This window comes from Mycteria americana, chromosome 13 (assembly GCF_035582795.1).
Source record: "Mycteria americana isolate JAX WOST 10 ecotype Jacksonville Zoo and Gardens chromosome 13, USCA_MyAme_1.0, whole genome shotgun sequence".
NCBI lineage: Eukaryota > Metazoa > Chordata > Aves > Ciconiiformes > Ciconiidae > Mycteria > Mycteria americana.
In genome coordinates, this window is record NC_134377.1 from 13,662,583 (window position 1) to 13,686,507 (window position 23,925).

At 44.3% G+C, this 23,925-nt stretch overlaps 1 protein-coding gene across 1 annotated transcript in view; it reads right to left on the bottom strand.

Annotated features, from left to right (window-relative positions):
* Nucleotides 1-5,778: 5,778 nt before the first annotated feature.
* Nucleotides 5,779-23,925, bottom strand: part of TMEM132D (transmembrane protein 132D) — a 277,426-nt gene continuing 259,279 nt past the window's right edge. Inside the window, exons 6-9 of the mRNA XM_075515941.1 lie at nucleotides 13,525-13,730; nucleotides 12,085-12,358; nucleotides 10,160-10,351; nucleotides 5,779-7,259 (exon numbers count right to left, since the gene is read on the bottom strand). Of these exons, the coding sequence (XP_075372056.1) occupies nucleotides 6,078-7,259; nucleotides 10,160-10,351; nucleotides 12,085-12,358; nucleotides 13,525-13,730 (1,854 nt within the window). The 3' untranslated portion in view covers nucleotides 5,779-6,077. The remainder of the gene's footprint in view (nucleotides 7,260-10,159; nucleotides 10,352-12,084; nucleotides 12,359-13,524; nucleotides 13,731-23,925) is intronic.

The following is a 23,925-nucleotide window of genomic DNA, read 5'->3' on the forward strand; positions in this document are numbered from 1 at the left end:
CACGCAGGGATGCAGCCGGGGCTCCCAGGACCAGCTCCCGGCACTGGCCTCTGTATGAGCAGGCTGAGATACAAACAGCGGGAGCAGATGGGGGATAAGCTGCAGTGAAAATCTGTAGCTACCCCTGGACCCATGCTTCTGCTGAAGGCGGCTGGACACACCCAGTGTGTGCTAAGCTGAACAGTGCTCATGGAGGGTACAGCCCCCTTACTCCTATCCTTATTTCTCCTCCACTCTGTTCAGCTGTGCTTACTGAGCTCAGTAAAATGTTGAAAATGCAACTCTTAGTCATCTTTGCAGTCTCCTATCATCAGGGCTGAGCAGTGAAGCTCTTTGGATTGGTTTTTAGGTCGTTAATATGTTAACTGACTGTAGGAAGCTCTAATTTAATTATTAGGAACAAAGGTCTGAACATGAATAAGCAAAGTGCCTGTTACATTTCAAAGCTGCAGCTTTCTGGTGCTGGTAATACCGGTTTGAGTTCTGTCAGGTGCCACAGAATTCAGGTACCAAATAGCTAATATCCAGCCACCATCAGTGTCGGCACAGCATCAGTCAGAGTTAGAGAAGCATCTGTGATTGCAGAAGGGGAAAATGCAACAGGAGGCCTCATTTGCACCCACCGAAACAAGGAGGAATTGAGTTCTGGTAGGTGGTGCAAACAAACGTGGTTCAGTACTGAACGTGTCCCTGCAGGCTGCAGGGGCTGTTTTAAGGAGAGAAACGCAGGAACTTGTCGTATGTAATCTACCAGCCATCTTTACAATGTGACAGAAATTTCTTAATGAGCATTGGCAGTACATACAAACAGAGTAGCAGTGCTGCTTCTCCAGCCATTAATATTACATACGTGGCTGCTTAATTTGCTGTTCCTTACAGAGCCGGAGCAGGAAGCCCGCATAATGAAGGATTTGTTGACAGAGGTCTTCATATCAAATCAGCAAAAAGGTAGAAAATGATCCAGTTTCAGGCATACTTGCTTGACTCACGTAACCTTGGCCCTCCTAACGCTCCTGATGATGGGCACGATGTACCACGTGCTCTGCTCTTCTCGGGCCCTTATTGCTGCCACTGTTGAACTTCATCTGTTAAAGCTTTCACCAAGAGGCCAAACAGCACAATAATATTCATTAATTTCACAGGAAAGAGGCATTCTTTATGCATGAGGAAGATGATGGCTGTTGGAGACCAAACACCTACTCAGAAAGGTGCTTAAACGTATGCCTGGTGTTAAGTGCATAAGCAGCCCCTCCTGTGAGTTTTCAAACAGTGAGAAACGAACTGGAAGCAGACACAAATCCTATCTCCTCAGCACTTTGCAAGTGATATCCTAACTTGTTTTAGAGCTCTCTTGGTCTCCTACCCGTCCCCTACCCGAGGAGGCAGCTCGTTCTGGGGCCAGGGATGGCAGGGAAGAATGGTTGTCCTGCCGCTCACGTTGGCACCATGCGACTCTCGGGCAGGACACAAGCCTCTCCTACTTCGAACAGGAACATTATCTTGTGTACTCCTGAGAGCATTGGCTGGTAGTAACAGAGAACTGATTTTATATGGTAGGCATTGTACCATGGGCTATAAGATGTGTCGCTGCAGTGCTCCAACGCTGTGCGCGAAGAGGATGTGGTACTACAATAAACATATAGAAATATGTGACAGAGTTCCTGGGCTTTCAAGGACTAAATAAATTAATCTCTGAGGGTTTTTTTTTAAATACTTGAGGCATTTTCTAAACGCAACATTTGGCAGTGATAGCTCCTTGCCTGAGTTAATTCCTCAGTCATGCTTACTGGACTTTGCTTGATCAATACGTACGTGAGTCCTACGTGACACACGTGAAAGACTCTTCTAAGTTGTAGTACATGAATCCTTTAGCTCTCGCTAAGGATCTTCCACAAAGCAGCAGCCCCACAGAGCACAGGGGAACGAGAGCAGGCAGTCTTGGAGAAGCTGAACGTACACAGAGCCAAGCTAAAGCGTCTCCAGCGTGCTCATTTCATTTACATCTCATTCATTATGGAAACGAGGTGTGAAAGTAGTTTCTAGAGCTACTTAGTGCAGGCTGCACATCGATTTAATACCTATTCTGGTTTTTCAAGTCACTTACCTCCATAGAACTCTTGTTCCAAACCAATTATTTAGCTGCATTGCTCAGACTTTGAATTCACTGGTGTATTAAAGCAGCTTGGTCTAAACCACTATATATTTAAGACTGCTGAAACGGAAGCCTTTAAGATGAAGGAAGACAGTAAGGAACCAGCTTACCTGATTTATAGGACCATCAAGTTTCTACTCATTGTATTTATGCATGAAGTGTCTAAAAAAAGCCAAACTGCGTCAGACACGTTGTCTTTTGTTAACATGCCTGTATCAGTCTATCAGTCTAGCTATTCACATGAAAAGAGACTCAAACGTGAAAATAAGGAGGCAACTGGGAAAAAAAAAAAAGTAATTAATAACACTCACAGGAGACTGCTTGCTATCAGCCAGGCTCTTTATCAGGTTTAAGAGATTGCCAATGGGAGCCGCAGCTGCAAAATGTTACGTGTATGCAGCATCTAAACACCATCATTGCTGTTATGGTGGGGAACAGAATTTAGCCCCCTTCATTTGCCAAAGGGGATTCTCATCTGATTGCCTCAAACACGAGCTTTCCCCCTTGAGATGCTCCGTGGTGCGGAAGCTCTCACTTCAAAGTCTGCGCCCTGTGCTGTGAGAAAAGTGAATAGACACAAACACCCCCCCCAACAGATAGAAAGATACAGACAGACAGACAAAGACCTTTACAGGAAGTTGATTTATTCTGCTATTAGCAGATTAATTAAGAGTGTTTGCTTGCATACAGATGGCCACAATCCATTCTGGCTACTCCTTGAGCAGAGCTCAGGACCCTGTCCAGTGACTGTGATAACATTAAGCGCAAGTGTGGATCTCCAAAGTTTTGGGCACATTTGCCCTATTGACACCAACTTACTCTTTTAAAATTGTCTTCAAAGGCATTTAGCCAAAGGGCGCGGGGGGAGTGATGTCTCTTTCTGGTTCTACCATAGGTTGCCATGAGTTCTCTCACTTTTACCCTTCCCATTCTCTCCCCCATCCCACCGGGGGAGTGAGCAAGCAGCTGTGTGGGGCTCAGTTGCCAGCTGGGGTTAAACCACGACACTATGTTACTTTGGGCAAATCACTTGACCTTGGTGTTCTCCATGTCAATAAGGAATCTACCTTGCTCAGAGCACTTTGAGATCTATGGACAAAGAGCACTCTAAATACTAGGTATTATTTATAGTATTGCCCTATGGATAATAGCAAGCTACAGCTGTTAGAGACAGCAGGGACCTCTGAGCAAGCAGAAAGGCATAAATCTGAATGTCAGTATCCTTAGCATTGTAGCTGGCGGCTGTTTTGTCCTAGGAGAACATTTCAGTGGTTTGTGCTACCGGATGAACTTGCTGTTAGTTCTTCATGCTCCCCAGAGGCAGCTAACGCAGAAATCTGGATTTACCATAGCAGCCCGTTGGTAAAGGAATTCTGACAACCTGCTCGCAGCGTGGCTTGTACCTGCTCTTTCCAAAGCAGGAAGATTGGCCATGCAGCGACGCTTTTGCAAGGCAACCTTGCACGCATGCACGCATCTGATCTGCAGGCTGCTAGCAGAGATTTGGCCGCTTTCACCCTGGCCTCCGCATTACTAAGGCTAAATCTCTGTGGACACCACGTAGTGATGTGTAAAAAGCATCCAAAATAGATGCAGAACTGGAGGCAAGACTGTGGGCTAGAGCGCTGCTGAACCTGCTGGGAGGCTGCGGTGCTTTGCTATGGCACCAAGGCTCCTTCCCTCACCTGAGCGCTCATCCAGAGCTGGTCTGGGCCCTGCGCTGTGCTGTCCTCCCCGCTGCACTTCATCCTTGAGCTTGCGTAGGACTGAGTAACCCAGGCCTTGATGAGAGGTGCTGAAAGAAACCAAAGGCCATCTAATGCGCAAGTGTGGATCTCCAAAGTTTTGGGCACATTTGCCCTATTGACACCAACTTACTCTTTTAAAATTGTCTTCAAAGGCATTTAGCCAAATGCGGATCTTCCCAATAGCACCAAAATCAGAAACGCACATATCAGGCTTTCAGGCTAGAAATATGCATGTGGATTTATTTGCAAATAGTTTCAAATCTTGGAAGGGTGACTTGGTGCAAATACATTTGTAGCATAACACGTTGTTGATGTTGTACCTTCTCCCCCCAACATTGCACAATGTAAAACTTTGTGACTAGATTGTGCCAAGAGCCTTAATTCACCGTTTCGTCAAAGGACAAGTCTCCATGTTGCTGCCAGTCTCTTTTAGGGTAAACCTTCTGACAGTGAAAGGAAAGAGGCGTTCAGAGTAGGAAAAAAGATGAAGCCACTAAAATGCAAATTTTATTCACAGTTGGCATGTTTATAAATATATATTACATTCTTACAATCTACAGTACATTCTAAATATAGAGGGATTCAATCTAAGTGTTTGTGGGAGGGTGGGTGTGTATTAAACTGAGCAACCTAGATTCAATAACGGAAAGAGACTTAATAATAAAAGGGGGGCAAGGACTCACTCTGGAAATAAAGGAAAACTTGAAATATAAGCTGGATTTTAGTTAGTGCTTTGGCACTTTGCCACTGGGCACTGGAGACTGCTTTTGGACCTCACAAAAATGTCATGGTTTTAGGGCTGGAGGGCACATCGGATTCAAAGGGTAATCACTGAAGTCCTACCATATGTACATCCTTATCAGAGGAAAACCAAAGATAATCATCACCTCTGGGAGATACAAGTGTTATCTACTGAATTTAGCTGTTCAGGTTTCAATGTTGAGTGTGCAGCACTTCTCCATGACCTGCAAGTGCCCTCTAAATGTGCTGAGCAGGGGTCTAAAGAAGCATGAGCAGAAGGAACTGACCAACCTGACCCCTCCCGGGGAAGGGGACGGACAGAGAGGCAGTTGCTGTTGGTGTCCGAGTTCAGCACAAGTTACACTTACCCAAGAGAGAGTGGCCAACTTTGGTAAATGACAGCATGTAAAGCAAGTACCAGCGTGGTACCAACAGTGTCTGTGCTTGGCAAGAGCACACCGTGGAGAAGCGAGTGTGCATGGAAGGGAAGGAAGGAACCGCACGCTTCCAAAGTTGACTGATGCTAGCAAGTGCCCTCAGGATACCAGATGGGGAGCACTCCAGGGAAATGGCTGGGAATACAAATCTGAAACAGGACAATCAAATAAAGTGGGCTTTTAAAAATAGCTTGTTCTCTCAAACTTTCCAAAACAGACCTTCCTTTATATGAGTGATATTCTCAGTATAGATAATATCTTCTCCTATTTTACAAATTAAGAAATACTGAAAATTGGCTGGCAAAGTTTATTACCTTGGCATCTACTTAAAAAGAGAGTTTCAGTTTTAACTGTATGTGTGTATCCATTCTCAGTGCTTGGGAGGCAAACATGCTGGTTTGTAAACAGCCCGGTTACTCCTTTTCCCCCTCCAGATTCTTTGGAAACTCATGACTTTTCAGCTCTGGGAGCTGCTTTGCTCACACTGTTGGTTTTTGTCAGCTTTAAATTAATGTTCTTGGATGGATATTCGCTGCATGTGGCTTGAATGACATACTCTCTTCGTGGATCTATTTATTCTGAGACCAATTTTTTGCTTTTAACCAAAGCTTGCAATATTGAACAGTAGAGCTGTGCAATCTTTGTAATATCCAAACTGCACTGGAGTTTGTTATATTTATTGATCTCCTGGGAAAGCTCAGAGAATGAGACTGTATTATTTTGCTAAGTTTTTTTTCATGTTACCATGCATCAAAAAACCACACATATCTCTCACTTCCATCTCTGAGCACAGAGAAGACTTGAATTTTAAGAGCTGTCCAGGATCTCTGCTCTCCCAGCTGCTTTTGGGTGGCTTCTTGGGGCTCCATTGAGTTATTATCCACCAGCTGATTCTTGTTATCAATACAACATTTTGCCCCACTACCCAAAATTAAAGGCAGAAGGTGAGTGAAAAACAAATGAACGAACAAACCAAACAAAAAAGTCTTTTGTGTCTCATTACACATTTTCATGTAATCTCTCCATATAGTTTTTAAGTTCTTTGCACTCCCCCAGGTCCATATCCTGGCAGACCCATTTAATGTCATCCTCACTACTCATCAAGATTGAGTTGACAGTTGGACACCCATCATCAGAGGAGATGGTGGTGAAGGTGGTGAATTTAACCCGTTTCCTCTTAGAGGTAGGAGAAGTAGTTGGTTCACTTTTCTGTTCTTTCCCTTCAGTGAATGTGGACTCAGTAGACCTGAAAGATTGTCCATCAATATTTTTGGCGGCATTTGTGTTGAGGAGATATTTGCTCTCTTCATAGTCCACTCCTCTGTCAATGGCTGTGATATGTTCATCTTGTTGGGATGAGAAATTTATGTGATTCTCCAGAAGTTCTGTCCTGTTGCTCAGCCCAACCCAGTCATGAGAGTGGCTCATGCCTTCTTGCTCTTCAAAGGGAACTTGTTTGTTTCTGTACTTCAAAGCAAAAGTGACACAATTGATAAGGAAGACCAGAATTGCCAGGCAAAAGACTCCCAGAAGAGCATACATTCCTATCTCCAGATCACTGAGTCCCCGAGGCGTCTGGACTAGGTCATTCTCTTCCAAGTCTCCGTTGTTTCTTGGCAGATCCACCTGTGCAGGGAAGCTCGTGAAGTCTATTGGGATGTTCTGAAGATGACTGTCATCATCCAGGAGGCTTTCTCTGTCTTCTTTTTTACTTAAAATAGACCTTTGAGTGGTGGTCCCTTTGCCTTGCTCGTGGCCCATTGAGGAGCTGTAATACTGGCCGTCTAGCCCAGCTCTTTCCTGCAGAGTGGTTTTCTGACGCCGGTCACTGGCATGATTTTCTAGGTGGACGCCAGCACCCCTGTGTTTACTGTCACTGATGTTAGGGTTGGCATCACTCTGCCCAAACTTGACTTTAATGCTACCACTTCCAACAGCTAGGATGCTCTTTCTTTTGGATTTCTGGCATGATTCACTGATCACCATCTCTACCTTCACCAGTGTCCCCTGGCCTTCTGTCTCAGCAGCAATCACAGGCCACTTGAATTTGGGGTCATGGTGAACAGAGACCACCTTCTCATCCAGAGATGTAGCTGACAAGGAGAAGTCTTTGGAGTCATAAATATCCAGGGGCATGACAGATCCGTCACTGAACTGGATCCAGCAGCTGATGGCTGCTTCCTATAATATATAAAACAAATATATGCACACTCAGAATAAACATCGAGGGAAATATGTTCTGTCCTGGTCTATTCCCTCCTCCACAAGATTCATATACCATTTATAACCAGAAAAGAAATAAAAAGGGAGAACAATAAAATTAATATTTTGCCAAGATGCGAAGAGAAATACTAGTTTAAAATACTCATTGATAATAAGATTTGTTTCCCCAAAGGTGCTTAAAGGAGCTGTATCCCCTGGGCTCTGCAGAATCTACTTCAGCACCATAATAAATTGCATGTCAGAAAGCATTACCAGTGACTGAGATCATTTACTGTTGTATATTTAAATGAAAAAAAAAATTACAGTATTTCTAAACTGCTTAAAATACAAAGTCTCCTCTTGTTACACACAACACATGTTAAAAAATACCTAATATAGCAAGTAGGTCCATACATGGCTCCATACCTTCAGTCCTTGATTTTTGTCTCTCAAATTAAATAAGCGTTTTGTACAAGCAGAGGAAACTGATCAGTTGCTTCTTTAGGAAATAGCCAGGGTAATTTTCATGCTTGTTAGCAATTAAAAGCAAGACAATAATGAAGTTCAATCTCATGTCACAGCAATGCAGATTGTATACTTCAGAGCGCATGGAGGCTTATTGAATGTAAATGGGTCAGACCTGAGTACTAATTCTGTACTTGCACATGTGTAATGGAGCAGCGTTCCTGGGAACCGAGACTTTTGGTTCTAACTTGAAACATTTTAAAGTATTCTTAGATTTCAGGAAACATGTGCTCCCCCATTTCTGAAAATTAGGTCCTCTAAGGATTCTCAAATGGCTATTGAAAATTGTCGTGCTACCTGAACAAAATCTTGGCATTCACACATCAATCATTTACAGACAAAATTCAGATTGCTCTCGGGGAATCTAATTCCTGCTTCTGATGGCCTGACTTGCTCTGTTTTGGCTGGGATACTTGCACCTTATTAGACACTGGAGAATCCACACCAGACAGACTCCTGTCTTGATGAGTGGATTCTTTGGTGTCTAAAACGAGGTGAGCTCTTGTCTGGTAAGAGTTGGGACCACCCTGCTCTGAGAGAGAGCCTGACAGACAGACAAACACCCAACCAACAGGTTAATAACCGTACTTGCAGAAAGCGTGATTACAGAAGTCTTGTTTCTTTAAATAAGCGTTTTTTCAGACAGACACTATTTACATTCTAGCTCAACATATATAAAGAGAATAAATATATATCATTATCTTTAAAATTGTTTCTAGCACATAGTCATTCACCTGTTCAGATCACAGAGAATAAGCCTCCAGTCTTTTGGGATTGTATCGTGCATAATCTACTGGCCTGATTCTGAAATCCTTACAGCCATAAAGCTCCCCGTGCTTCAATGGGAGATTTGCTTCTGTCTCTATTTCAGGACAGAGCCCTAAGACTTTGCTGACACTATCATAAATCCCGGCTTTGTGTTTATTAATCTTTGGATGTTTCTTGAAGGCCGCATAGAATTTATGTCATCAACTTTCATCCTCCCACTGTGTTGCTTAAACCTGCATAATCATTTAATAATTTTGCATTGCTTTGCTTATAGGGATTGTGCTCTGAAAATCATGTACTGAGCAACGGAAGGAATCAGATGCCTTTCAAAAAGGAGTCAGTCCTTGAAGAGTGGAAGGTGCACATCTTCCTCGCTGGTTTACTACCCATCTAACGTTGTTCTGACTGTACCCCTGCATCCAGAGAGGGACTCATCTAGACTCCATTTCTGGGAACTGAAATGTCAGTGCTGGGCAGCACACTGGGTCTAAATGCCATCAGCCCCAGCTTTTGGGCTGATTTCAAGGTAGTTTGTTTAACTCCCCGTGTCAGCAACGGATTAGCTCACTGGCCTTATTTCTAGCTGCCTGGCATTGATTTCTTAACTCCTGGAAGATTATGGGAGCCTGATTTTTATCACCCTGTAAAGACAGCAGTTCTGCATTATTTCTCATCCTGCATCCCAAGGCTAAGACCCTACGATGAATTGAAGTGTCTCAACAGTTGGCCAGATGTCAAACATGCATGTCATGATCATTTACCTTTAAAGCTCGGAACATGTTTAAGTGTTAAGAGCCCAGTGCATCCTTGATTTAAGTCCCAGACTGATGGATTTGGGTTGAAAAAAAAGTTTAAACTTCAAAAGTAGACAGAAGCACAAGGACAAATATCAAGCAGGGACTGATGGGGACATGGCAAAGTCCAAAAGCCCTTGATAACTGTTGGTTCCCTAATATGGGGACTAAGAATAAAAGGGAAAAAAAAAATTGGTTTATGAAATCATGAATCAGGAAATGAGTCAATGATGCTGATTCATATTCTAGTAATGAATCAGAACGGAAGGGATGTTCCCCAACTTCTTAAAATGCTCACAGAAAGTAACTAAAGGAAGAAGAGTTTGGCATAATGCAAAACACTTTCTCATTTAGAGATGGACTTAAAGGGTGGATTTGGATACCTGTGGCGAGAGGCTGAACGTCGCAACCTAGTTGGCAATATGTCCTGTGATCTAGTAGGTGCTGGATGGGACAGAAAGGGGTGCGTGTGTTTGTGTGTGTGTGTAAAGGAACTTTGTTGCTTAATTAGGAGACGTCATTGAGTTGCATGTGTTATTTGTGGGATGTGGCCACGACAGATGGGGTATGCCTCTTTGTTGACTGGGGTTGTTTAGACATAGTGCCATTTTAGTGAGATCTTTCTTTTTCTGTTAGGGCACCTGGTAGCCTTCAGAAAAAAGTGCCCATACGGAAAATGTTTTATTAGCATATTATTAGTAAAAACCTGCTTGATTCCATCAGCTTGTCATGTGAGGTACAGTCAATCAGAGCAGCGTCCTTCCACAACACCCTACATGTGGGCAATAGTACCTGCTTTGGAGATTGGAGCAGCTCTTGTGCTACTGCTGTAGCAAAGATGGCCTTATTGCTTCCTGGACTGAGCTGCAGAGAAAGCGACAATCCCGTCACCAGCTGCACTCCCAGGTCAGTTATTGTCACCTTCTCATCCAGCACTGTCACTGTCTTCTCGGCCAAGATAGCATCTGAAAGGGGGGACAATATCTGAAAAGAAAAATCGAAGTTAGCAACAGCCATTTTGCATAGCGCCGAGCAAAATAGCTGCACAGAGCTACTGTAGTACAGATAAGTGATATTTATGTTAATGGGCAGAATTACTCTTAGCAGACAGGCACTATTAAAATATGATTAAAAAATGGCTAGTCATATTTTATAACTCTTCTGCAATAATAGGGTGCTTATAACTTCTTTTACCAACGTAATTGTAATCAGCTATGCCATTCACCTCTGTGATACGCTAACCACATCTGTTTCAGATGTATTAACTATTTTTAAATGTAATATTTATGTGAAATGCAATTATTTTATTAATGATTGTGTTTTCAGGTAGCATATATATAATGCAATCTGTAGTTTTATATAAAATCCATCGAATAAATGGCATTTATTTCTATCCTATAGAAAGAAAGGCTAACGTATTGCTATAATAACCACTCTTGGTACTGTATACAAAATTGACAGAGAAAACTTGTTTTGGCTAAAAAAAATGCACGTGGAGGTCAGTGCACTGAAACGTGACATCCAAAGATGCTCATTAGCAAGCAAGTTGAATTTAATGATCCATATAGGGTACAGAGCATTTTTGAAGCAGTTTATAAGAGGTATTCTTTAAATATAACTTGCTCTCAGCTTTTTTCCCTTGGATTTTTCTTTCCACAGTTTTATGTGCATTTGTTGGAGCATTGTAAGTCCCAGAGCTTTGGGAAGTCATTCAGAAAATCTTTACGGAAAGTCAAAAATCTCACAGCCCCTTTCTCCAGCCCTGACAACCTGTGTTACTGACAGGTGTGGCTGTTTTCTTCTGGTTTGACAGTTTGGAATGATGAGCATGTTTGGAGAGCTAGATTTTTTTTCCCGTTCCAGTGCTTGTTAACACGTCTCCTGCTTTGTAGTACCACTAGATTAATCTCTCTCTCTTCTTCTGGGACCCCCTTTTCTAGGCCACTATTTCTCTGCGCAGCAGGAAGAACGACATGTGAAAAGCTGCCAATGACACGGTGCATAGGTTTAGGTGAGTTACTTCAGAGCGGGGACACTAAGGCACAGCCACATATACAGAGGTATTTATAGGCCATATTCTTGGCCATATTGGCTGAAACTGATGAGGACCTAATCTGCACCCCTGGAGAGCATAGCTTAGTTGTCACTAGTCACGCAGTCTTCTAACATCATTCTAGAAGTGCCAATTATTATTATTATTACTTTGTGCATATTCTGAAATATACCCTAACATTTATATTTTGTAACAGACTCCTTGAGCTTGCAAGGAGTGCAGGGATTTGATCCCACGGGACTTATATTCCAGTCTCAGTTCCTCAACCAGCACTGGTTAATTTGTACTTTACCCTTTGCTCTGTCAATGTAGGCTTTGAGAAGACTGAGCTGTTTCACCAGCTGCATGCCTTGCGATAGCCTGTATCCTGGCTCCGGGTTCAAAAAAAGCCTTAGACAAAAATAATCAGAAACAGCCCCCAAATATACAGGTTGGACTAAATTTCCTAAAACCGCAATCTACATTACTTCGGGGTACAAGATAAGAAGAGAAAACCATCTCTTCTGTGTCTTCCAGTCCTTGCTGCAATTCTGCTCCATTCAAAAAATTCATGGCTCCAGTTTCTGTTGCTAATGCAAGAAGCTGCTGTACACCTCATCAGTACCTCAGTTCCCCAGGTGGTGGGTTAACGGAGGAAAAGGAATAAGTAATTCATTTTCCCTACCTGAATCGTCGTCATTCCAAGCTCCTGCCCAATCAAAACCTGTCCGTCCTGTAGCTTAGCGATTCTGGGCTCCTCCACCTGCATGAAGTCACTCACCAGGTCGGTAATGTCAATCTGCCAGTCAGAACCCAGTAAATAGCTCAGCTGCCCGCTGGAGTCTGCGGCTTCAGCTACAAACTGCGTGAGGACTCGCACCATCGCGTGTTGGTACTGAAGGGCGCAGCCTCTTCCCTTACGTTCATCCTCTTCTTCATCATCACTGTCCCTGGCTGGTCTGGTAGCACACCAAGAAGAGAAAATTAATTTAAACTGGTGCTGGGAGAAGCTTGCAACAGGAGAGCTATTGCTGACATAAGACTGCAGCCTAGTTGCTGGAACAGGGGGCCTTTGCCCCCTTCTGTTGCTCTGCTGAAGCTGCTTTCTTCAGTGCATTTCCGAAATCAGTTAGGTTCCCCCACTTTTATCCTGTTTCCCTTGTTCATAACTGAGACCTCCTATGAGGCCTTGTTCGTAACTGAGCCTATGTCTTCAAAATAGTTGCTAGAATCACCAGCTGCCCTGCTGTCTTCGCTGCCACATTGTCCTCTCCAAATATCTCATATTATTGTCCATGTTAAGTCCTTACTTTCGGGACCTTCACACTTTTCTCTTCCTGGATCTTCCCATAAACATCTTTGTGTTGCCATGGAAATCTCCCCTGCCTGCACCTACATACACATCCCTTTCTGTGTGGCATTCAGGTTGAAATCACATCTCCATCAAAATCCCCATCTCTTTGCTGCGATACCAACACAAACATGGTGATAAATGACGTCTTCATAGGTAGGTGGGAATAGCAAGTATCTACTTCATCAATTTGTTCTTCTGCTTCTTAATAACACTGACAACAGATACAACAGTCCAGATCTGCCTACATCCATCCTCTGTCCTGTCATTCACATGCCACTGGCCTGTGGGCACAGGCAGTATCTTTAAAGCCCTAGTATATTAGCGTCCTGACTTTGGGACACTGATCAGTGCCACTGGACCCTACAGTGATAGGAAACAAGTATTTACTAATTGTGACCGTTAACAATAAATCAATTAACTGGCAGGACCTGTGAGCCAGGCTGGAGACTGACCAGCCTTGCCAGAGCTGGTCCTTGTTGGTGTCTTCCTGCTGCCCCCGTGGCTGATCCTGCCTAACTTGACCGATTGGCTCTTTCCATCTCAGTCACTACCGCTATAAAAGGAAATTGATTTCCAATGCAGGATCATGCAACCTGCAGTTTCCATTTCCCTCATAAGTCCAGTGCAGGAGCCTATTGAATACATGTCTGGTGACCTTCAAATTTACACCGGAATTGCATTAAGGCCAAATGAGCATGTTCAGATCCACTGGCCCTGACAGGTCTTTGGCAAGTGCACAGCCCAGAATGAACATCCTCTAATGAAACCTACCTCTTATTAGAGATGATGGGGACTCTCCACCCCTTGATCTGATTTAGTTCTGTGTCAGAGACCTCTATCTGCAGCGGGAGACGAGGAACCCAGACTGTCATTTCTAAAGGGGCACTCAGATGCTGGTAAGTAAAATTAACTATGACATTCACTTTCCCTTTCATTTCCTTCCCATTGACAAAGACATAGTCACATCTGTCAGAAACCTGAAAAAAAGGAGAAAGAAAAAAAAAAATTAACGAGCCTCTTCACAAATTATAAAGTACACCACATGCTGGGAAAGTGAGTGGGAGGAAGAGAAAGAATATAGGTTTAAACTAGCTCCAAGTTCGGAGGACAACTAGGAATAACAAGAAAGGGGCCTGGTGTGCCCTTAATAGCCTGTATAATTTGGCGTCATTTGAACAGGCAGGCTTTTTCTGCCATAAACATTTCCAGTATAATCTAAGATAAAAGAACAGCTTCTTTCTGTCCTTAATTCCCACTCCAACACTAGGATAGTCCTCGCATAATAGCACCAAAAGAGGATTCTTCTCCTCTCCCCAAAGCTCAGTCAGGCTCTACTATCCTCCTCCTCTACTTTGTGTGCAGCCCGAGGAATACCACATACCTGCGGGGAGGAACAGGTAACTGCCTCTGTACAGAACTGAGTAGGGAACAAATTTCTCTAGCCAACCCCAAACTGGGACAAAGGGTTCTTCAGAAGCCCCCGGGCTACAGGTTACAGGTGCCAGGGCACGGGGTGGTCACATCAACCAACAACTAATCACAGGGAAGAGCTCACTGCTGCCCAGGCGTGTTCGTTGGGGCCAAACAGCTTCATCTCTGCTGCAAGCCTGACGAAGGTCTTACACAATGTTCTGCTCAAGTTAGTCTTGATGTCACTTTTTTTATTACCTGCAGCTCTGGACATCAATATTGCTGAGAGTTACTAAATCTCACTCAAGCGATTTAGCGGCTATTGCAAGGATCTAGGTGAGCTGACAGGACCTGTTCATTACAGCTAGTTAAAATATATGAGTAAATGTACACGTCAAATAATTTATTAACTACCACTTTACCATGGTGATGATCTGAAGGAATGATCTATTAAAACCCCGAACTCTTTTCACAATCCATTAGCAGCCAGACCTTCTATTCCATTCTGTAGACATATTTAATATTTCTGACTCCAGAATGCAGTCTCATCCTCATCTGAATTTAATGCCATTTTCTACTTTTCTGTTTAAATACTAAATGAATTTAAATCGTATTTAAATATCACCAGCTTTTGTAGGATAATTTGCATTCCTAATATTATTATCTTTAAACAACAACAACCCCCCTTACAGACAGATCCATAGCAAATCCATTTCCATCCTTGCTTGTCTGAGCCTAGGTAACATATCAAAAAAGGTTATCATGACTCTTGCAATGCCTCTCTTGCAAGCAATGTCTGTTTTAAGGTCAAAATCTTATAGCTGCCATTGGTTTCAGCAGGAAAATAAGGAGTTTATTTAGAGGCAGAATTGTGTTTTTCGGGATATTCTCACGTCAGCATGTTTTACACTAGCTCTTAACGGCTCCTGTCAGGATCCAATCTCATTGTGCCGCACAGCAAGAAAACCAAGTTGCTGTCAAAAAAGCCTCAAAGCTTGGGAGCATGCAACGCAAGGGAAGGACCTCATAGGAGGCAGCTGAGTACAGACGAGCCCCAGCTCCGGCTGGGGCCTGCGTCACTAATGTAATACCCACTGCATCATGATGCTGATCCAAACCGGCCTGAGCTGAGGAAGATGAAACTCTGCAAAACGCCGGGAGAAGTTTCATGTGACCCTGCAGAAATGGCTATAGGGAAGGCATCGGCATATTTCCCTTCTGGGAGCAGCATGTCTGGGCAGCAGCGAGAGAGAAGACGTTATTCTTGCATCCTTGCAGAAGGCTCGCTAAGCTAAGTGTAATATTTTCAGGACAAGAGCTACATCATACTTACAACCTGCAACATCTAATAGCCAGTCCGACAGGCGGGAAGTCAGAAGACCTTCAGGCAGTGCCTGGTAGATGTGCTCCATCTCCCACCCCATGGGGTACCTTGCTTCTGTAAGTGGAATTGGTCTGTTCCTTGCTGGCACTGCACTTATACCTGTTGCCTTTTTGTATCTTAAGTGCTGTTCTCAAACCAGACAGCTCTCCTATGTGCTAATAAGCTCTGTCTGCTGCTTTCTACCTTTCCTCTTTGCCCTGGGATGCCAGCGAGAAGAAAAACTGGGCAGAGTCTCAAAGTGCTGATTTCCACCTAAGAAGCAACAGATCAAAGGCGGCCCAAAGAAAACATTCCGCCTGGGAGCTGACTGCCCTGAGGTCCTTCACTTGTCTTTTTGCTCTGCAGGCTGGACCACGCGTCCAAGTGAACGGCCCGAAGACAAGGATTTTCTTTAGTAGGGCATGGGGCCGGGTAATAGCTTTCAGTGTGACTTCCTCACCACCTCCGCTTCCACCTTCATATGAGCAACGTCTCATATTCGTGAATCTTAGCTAATTAACACACTAGGCAATTAAATGTCTCCTTGGGTGACCAACCTAGGACTGAAACAATTTCCTAGTGATTTAAGGTAAGAGGTAAACTTCTGTGCCTTGCAGCACAGAAACGAGAGTTGAGGGATGTTTCCAAGCCACCGCAGTGTCCTCTACAGAGCAGAGTGCTGAGCCCCTGGAGCCCTGCTCCCCAGCAGACCTCTCCTGCCTGCCCCTGCATGTCCCCTGCTCTAGTAGGGGACCTGCCAAACATCCTTCCACCGGGGTAAGCTTTCCCTGCCTGAGCAGTGGCTTTTGAAGCACTCCTGGATAGCACAGGTGGGATTTTGCTGCTGTTTTTATTGGTCTATGTGTGTGTGAAGAGCAGTTCAGCACACAGAGGCTGGAACAAGGCTGAGACTCTCCCAGGCAATAGAGGTAACTGCTGAATTATGCTAGTAAGAGTTGGGAATCAGGCTCTCAGATTTTAAATTCACTAATGCTCAAGCAATAGCAAAAGAAAGAAAATTTGGCAGGCAAACAGACCTCAGTTCCAACTTTATCAGGGGTTATTACAGAAAGGAAAGTTAAAATAAAAATCCATCCCTAAAAACCTACTATAGGAATGATTAAATAAATACCACGACCTTGTGCTTTCAAGATTATGATTTGTGAAACAAACCAATGGTCAGGAAAAGAATGACTAGGTTTGGGATACCTGCTTTCTCCCGTCTCCCTTTCTGTAAGGGAAGACGGCAACAACTATGAGCTCATTCAGTTCCCAGCCAGCCCTCCACCGTTTGAATGAATAAGCATCGCTGTTCTGCTGCAGCTTGCACGCAGTCCTAACAGAGCAACATCAAAACCTGGTGCAAAGTACACTACATTTTCATAAATCAGGCCAGGACATTCAGAAACAGGTCATCAATAGAAAGGCAGATTAGCCATGCCCGTGTTACTGCAGACACATCCAAACCATTCATCTTCCAGCACAAGAGAAAGACTAAAAAGATGTAGAGAAAGAAGAAAAATCGAGCTTCTCTGTCTCTTTCGAGACGGCGTGTTCTAAACGGTTTGTTGGAAATGAGTGAATATTTTGTGAAATGAGCTTGATGGGACTCAGCTGAGCCTCTGCAGGACAAATACGCACACGAGCGAAGACCCCTCGAATGCAGCTCAGCAGCTGGCAGCCTCCGGGCCGTCCCCGCGGCTGGCACAGGCCGAGGGACCGACCGGGTCCCCCCTCGCATGGCTTCTCCACGTTAACGTTGGCTTCCACAGGGAAGCTTCTGCTGCCGCCGCCTGTTCTGAACCTGCGTGTCTCCTTTTCAATCTGTAATGGATTTCAGTTCCTCAGTCTGTCAAGCAGCTCCTTTTCTCTAGTGTTAATTCATATAAACGGCCTTTAACTACCGAGCCTCCTTCCTGTACTACAGCTCGTGCTTTACGCGCCTCGCCACACACAACAGAAATGGCTGTGGCTCAGGTTTATTAAACGCATGAATGGAGCGACCGCACCTAGCCTGGGATATGCATGCGTGAGCGTGCGAACGAAAGAGAGGGTCTGTACTAAATCAACAAACAGCTTCCCGACGGTTAGTTACTAAGGGAAGTATGCGGTTGCAAAAGCTTTGTCCCAAAAGAGACAGATTTCAGAAAACTATTAAACCTGTTATAAAACGCAATAGGAACTACAAAGGGACTGGAGCAAGGTGGGCGATTTGCGGGGAAAACCAATTTGTTTTCTTTCCAAAATCCGAGGACTCCCACCCACATTTCCTTTTCCTTTCCTCCTGCCTTTGAGTTTTGCTATCTCAGGGATGGTGACACCAGTTTTCAGTAAAGGTGACAAGGGCTCAAGAGAGAAAAAGTAGATTTTCTTTTACTGCTAACGTACTGCCGGAATACCTCTCTCTGTGTTGTGGCCACTGTAATTCACGGACATTATAATGCCATTAAACCCTTCTGGTGCTGTGCTCCCTTGCTAAAGCCTTTCTGGGCTTTGTGTCACAGGAGCTTTTCACACGGCCACGCCGAGCTGCTTCCGTTAATTAGGGGAGGCTGTACTTAGTGCTCACAAGATGCTCCAGAAATTCTCTCAACACAGGGGACTTTTATCTCTTGAGGGAGCTGGGGTTTGAATGGCTTTTTTGGGCATGAACTTGGTAGGTTACAGGAGTGCTTTGGGGTTTGTTTGGCACCTCTTTTTCTTACATCAGTGGACAACTAAGACAGCTTCCCCTGAGTCACGCACGCGTATCTGATCTCCGTGCGCCAGGGCAGCAGAGGTCGGAGGTCCCTTACTGCCAGCCCAGCCCAGCGTTAGGAATGAGATTTCCAAGGGCCCCACGTACATACCAAACACGTGGCTTCTGGCAAGCTGGATGTCGAGTTCAATCAGCAGTGCTACAAAATGCGCAGAGTGGAATATTTCAATTGTGCTCAGCATTGCATTTAATTCAACCCCCTGGTCCTTTTGTCAGAAATGGGAACAGAGTTAAGTCGCTGCTGCTCCCTACCACAGACTCCTCGCTGTAAATATGCATTCCTCAGCCCCACGTGCAGCTCTATACACCGGGTACCCCAAAACTCTGCCCAAAATTCAGCCGGCAGCCTCGCAACTGTGAAACTGATGCTGCTGTGTCCCTTTAACACAGGACTGTTTCCTTGACAAACAAATATTGACCAGCAAAGGAGGGGGATATTGCTCGTCCAAGGCACTTCTTTTTTATGTTTACTTAAAAAGGCTGTTTGTGTTATTTGACAAGAAGTCAGCACTCTCCTTCAAAACACCCCATATTCTCTATGCTCTTCAGGTGTGATCACAAGCAAGGGAAATCAGTTTTTATTAATTTCTCTTATTTTATTTCGCAGTTTGCAAGACTCTCTGTGGAAGAAAACACTAAGCCCTTTGAAACGTTGTAGTAGCAGGACTTCAAAAAACATGGAAAGAAGCAATAAGGCCCCTCAGAAATCACACGTGATCCCTATCACACTGAACTCCTGCATCCAGTTCTCCAGTGAAAATTGTTCCCATCCCTTTCCTAAAAGGATTTTACTGCTTTTCCCTTTAGCCTTTTATACAAATTTGTGTGGCTGACTATTCCTTTGGTCCCATAAACTCCGTGCTGAGTTTGGGCTGAATAGAATCCAAAGATCTAATGGGAGGGAGGGAAAGGGGAATGTACATCGTAACTCCCAGAAGAGGTTCCCAGCATTTCACTGTTAGCTCTCCAAAGTAGCCGTAACAGTCTTTCCCCACCTCATTATCATTATTAAATTCCTATGGGATGACGGTAAAACCCTCACAGGAAACTGCTTTTCTGCTACAGTAATGCTGTTGGAACTCTTACAAAGTCACAGCTAATAAGTCTTTGAAAATAAGATGTACCTAGAGCAGTTCTGGTTTAGACATTTCAAGGGTGGCCAATTAGGAAAGTAAGTCTCTGATATTTCCACATAAAATCTGTATTTTGGAAACACTCTGGGACATTGTCCCCCATCCATGCTTCTGCAAGTGATCCTTCCCCCATACAAGCACTCTCTGTTTATAATATACACTTCAAACACAGCCCTGCCACCTTGGCAAGCTCATGGGATCTCTTCTGATTTAGCACTGCACACATTTGCCTTGGTATGCCAGCACAAATGGCGATGTTTAGTAATGTAAGTTATGTTAATGAGTCCTGCCTAAATCATTGCTGTCAGAAGAAGAATGGGGGAGTCTCTTATAACCATTAAAAATGAATGAGAAGGGAAATAAATAAGCAAAAGCAGCTCATTTGAGCTATAAAAGACTCCAGAACACAAGCTGTGTACCAAGGCACAAAAGGATGAGGCCGTTATTAGCTCTATAATTCACTTATAAATGACTCGGGGGAGGCGGAGTCACCTTTAATCACCCGCGCTCAACCCGCGGTGTTGGAGGGAGATTCGTTACTGTGATAACCGAATCCAGCCTGAAATTGTGCAAGGCAGAGATAAATAACTATAATGAAGAAGCAGCACAGGGGGTAGATCAGCCCTAAGCCCACTATATGTCTAGAGTAGGGACCTGTCCTAGTCTGGGATTCTGTGAGGACCCTGAGGGTAAGAAATGACTGTCCTCAGATCCGATGGCAGCAGCAGATCTGTTAACCACCCTGGATGCTGCTGGAATTAGGAACAACCGCTGAACAGCTGCTCTTGAGGAATAATTAAAGCACCTCCTGTGTTGCAGAGAAGATAAAGATTTTTTTTTTTTTCCCCCAGAAAGAAACAGTCATGGCAAACGGGTATCACAGCAAGTTTAGGGATGCTCTTCCTGTTCCTCAGGTACTCAGTGACTCACATGTTCAGCAGGGTTAACATCCCAAGCCAGGCTGCTCTACAGCTGCCAAAAGAAGAATGACTTGGCTTGAACCCTAGCGACTGGATTCCGGACAGATTTTAGATCTAGCATCACCTTGACAGCTTTCCCCATTTGTGGGATTTACACCGCATAAAGTCTTCTTAATTTCAATATTTTGAATTTTGACTCTGCGCATGGAAATATCTGCCAAGATCTGGAAATACCCTTTCAAAGTTGGTAAATGACGAGCCGCGTTCACAAGGCTTCGTAGCTCGTCATTCCTTTATATCTGGTTCTCCGCTCTGTGCGGTAAGGTTGTGTCTTTTTTTAGAGGAGGTGTCAAGTGACACATCTAAACTCTGCAGATTCAGAAAAAGCAGAGGGTGCTCTGAACTTTGAAGGTCCACACCCTCAAAGCGTCCACACCTTTCTGCAGTGGTTTTCCTATTGCAGCATAACACCAAAACCTACTGCAATCCTCAACTATATCTGCTTTTTTACCCAGAGACAAACATCTTCCCTAGTTTCTAAGGGTATTAAGAACTTGTTTCCTGCCAGGCATCTCCATAGTGTCGTGATGGAAGCACACCTAGCACTGCTCCAGAGGAAGTTCAGCAATAAATAGATATTAGCAGAGACCTGTGCAAATGAAAAATGTTTTTTACTGCACTAATCCACCGGAAGCACATTATAGAGCATATTGATTAAGAGAACTCTGATACCAATTAATTTCTAATAATTTTTTTAGTTTGTTCTATAGCTTTGTGGCAAACATCAATATATTATCCTCAGCAAAATATACCTGAGTGAAAGATGCAATGGCACATTTTAAAAGGACTTACAATTCTGGGCAAACATCCAATTCGAGCTGCAAGTTTAATACTTCCTTTGTGAACGTTACGGATCTGACACAATGTTTGCAGTGTGTTGGTGTAACTAACTGAAAAATTCCCTCATTAAAAGTCTCTCCTCAGGAAGCACCTTTTGGTTTCTTAAATCAAGATTTGACGTATAAGATTTCAGTGGATTTTTCCTGTCAACGTTGCTGTTGCACCCATTGCCACTACTAAGAACAATCAAACTTATCTCTGTGCAGTGGATTGGCACCGAACCTATACCGTTTGCAAGGGCAGAGCGAGAGAAGAACAGGTGACGTGCAGGCATTTGTGGACACATCTCAAAGCCCCCGTACGCACCGATCTCACCCGTGATTCAGTACCTGCCTCAGGGCTACCTGCAGGCTGTAAAGAGCATCTTCCTGGTCCTCACCAGGGCTACCTGCAGGCTGTAAAGAACATCTTCCTGGTCCTCACCAGGGCTACCTGCAGGCTGTAAAGAGCATCTTCCTGGTCCTCACCAGGGCTACCTGCAGGCTGTAAAGAGCATCTTCCTTGTCCTCACTAGGGCTACCTGCAGGCTGTAAAGAGCATCTTCCTGGTCCTCACCAGGGCTACCTGCAGGCTGTAAAGAACATCTTCCTGGTCCTCACCAGGGCTACCTGCAGGCTGTAAAGAGCATCTTCCTGGTCCTCACCAGGGCTACCTGCAGGCTGTAAAGAGCATCTTCCTTGTCCTCACCAGGGCTACCTGCAGGCTGTAAAGAGCATCTTCCTTGTCCTCACCAGGGCTACCTGCAGGCTGTAAAGAACATCTTCCTTGTCCTCACTAGGGCTACCTGCAGGCTGTAAAGAGCATCTTCCTTGTCCTCACTAGGGCTACCTGCAGGCTGTAAAGAGCATCTTCCTTGTCCTCACCAGGGCTACCTGCAGGCTGTAAAGAGCATCTTCCTTCTCCTCACTAGGGCTACCTGCAGGCTGTAAAGAGCATCTTCCTTGTCCTCACTAGGGCTACCTGCAGGCTGTAAAGAGCATCTTCCTTGTCCTCACTAGGGCTACCTGCAGGCTGTAAAGAGCATCTTCCTTGTCCTCACTAGGGCTACCTGCAGGCTGTAAAGAACATCTTCCTTCTCCTCACTCAGCCACTGTGCTGAGGACAGCCAGGAGCCACCTGAAGGTGATGTGGTCCCGGTGCTGAGCAGCCCCTTTCCCTTCCCGCGGGACTGGCAGCAGAGCTGCCTGGAGGATGGATGCTTCATTTCAGGAGGGCTTTCAAGACACCTACATTTGGTTTCATTTTTGGGTCATGAAATTCAGTTTCATTTCCATTTCAAATGATTAAAATTATGTAAAAATACTGTAACATCAAGGAAAAAGTTATTTTAAAATGAAAAATCAAAACATTTCATTTTGGAAATGTCAAAACAAGATGTTTCTTTGACACAACGGGAACCTGCTAGCATCCTTTTCTTCCTTTTTCTGTCAGAGATGAAATTCCAGGGAAATTAGCATAATTTCATGAAACTGTTTTACAGAACTACAAATTCTGACAGAATATATTCTGCCAAATTTTCCCCAATAAGCCATAATCAACTAGGGCCACACATCAAAACAAAACCATCACAATGAAACTCTGCTCAATTAAAATCCAATCACATGAAATCTGGAGTGCCTTTAGCGCAATTAATAGTGCTATTCTCGTTTGCAGAAACGAACGTAAAGGCACAGAACAACCTTTCCGAAAGTCTGGGATTAATTCCCAACTCCATCACACACTTATGAGATGAGTGCGTGTAATTTATTGAGATCCATACTCTCAAGGATATTGAAGTGTTAACTCCCACTGAACTCAAGGGGAGCTTGGTTGTTAAATCTCTTTAAGAATCTGGGCTTTAATCTCTCTTTGATGTATTTGTAAAATGAGGATACTATCCCCTTGTTTTACAGGGATTTTGCAAAGCTTAATCTACAAGAAACAAGAGCGAGCTCAGGTGCTAGGGTTACGCAAATACATCTTTTTGTTGCTTAAAATTTATCTGTAGCTGGAGGACAGTCCTTCACTTTTTCCACCCGCACCAGCAGTCGATCACAGCCCCACCGAGGGCACGATACAGTTCTGTGGGACGTGGCGTAGGGTGAAACCACGTCCCTGGCAAGCAGGCAATGCGAAGAGAAATCAAATGGCTTCATTCACTCCTGCTGTTCTCCACTCCTTTTGCTGCTATGGCCATCCCTCATTTGCTGTTGGCTAGGCTGCAATTCCTGCTTTCCAGCTGGAAAAGGAAGGTGGTGACTTCCTGCCCACCTGCTGCTCTTGATATTCAGCGAGCAGCGATCCTGCCAGCACAGGATAAGCAAAAGAATGAGACGGCTTCGGTGTCTGCTCCTCTAAATCAGCAGGACACGGGAATGTCAGCACTGTCACGTAGGAGAGCTTTAGACAGGCAAGTACTGTCTGACGACTAGCCAGAGAGCTGCCGGACTCAACCCACCACCTTGTGCTTTCGATTTTAGAAGCCACAATTGTTTGTCATGAATGTGACGACACTTTCTTGCCTATGTTAATTAAGTTACATCTTCCTATTTCTCTCTTGATCTGAAAACCACATGCACTCTGTATCACTCACGGCAGTCATCCAAGTAAAGTGGGAGAAGAATGCTAAACGCATCCAGTACCCCAAGCTTTTTACTACTAAACTGAGAATGGCATTTCTCCCCTCCTTCCAGTAAAGCTTAAAGAGGA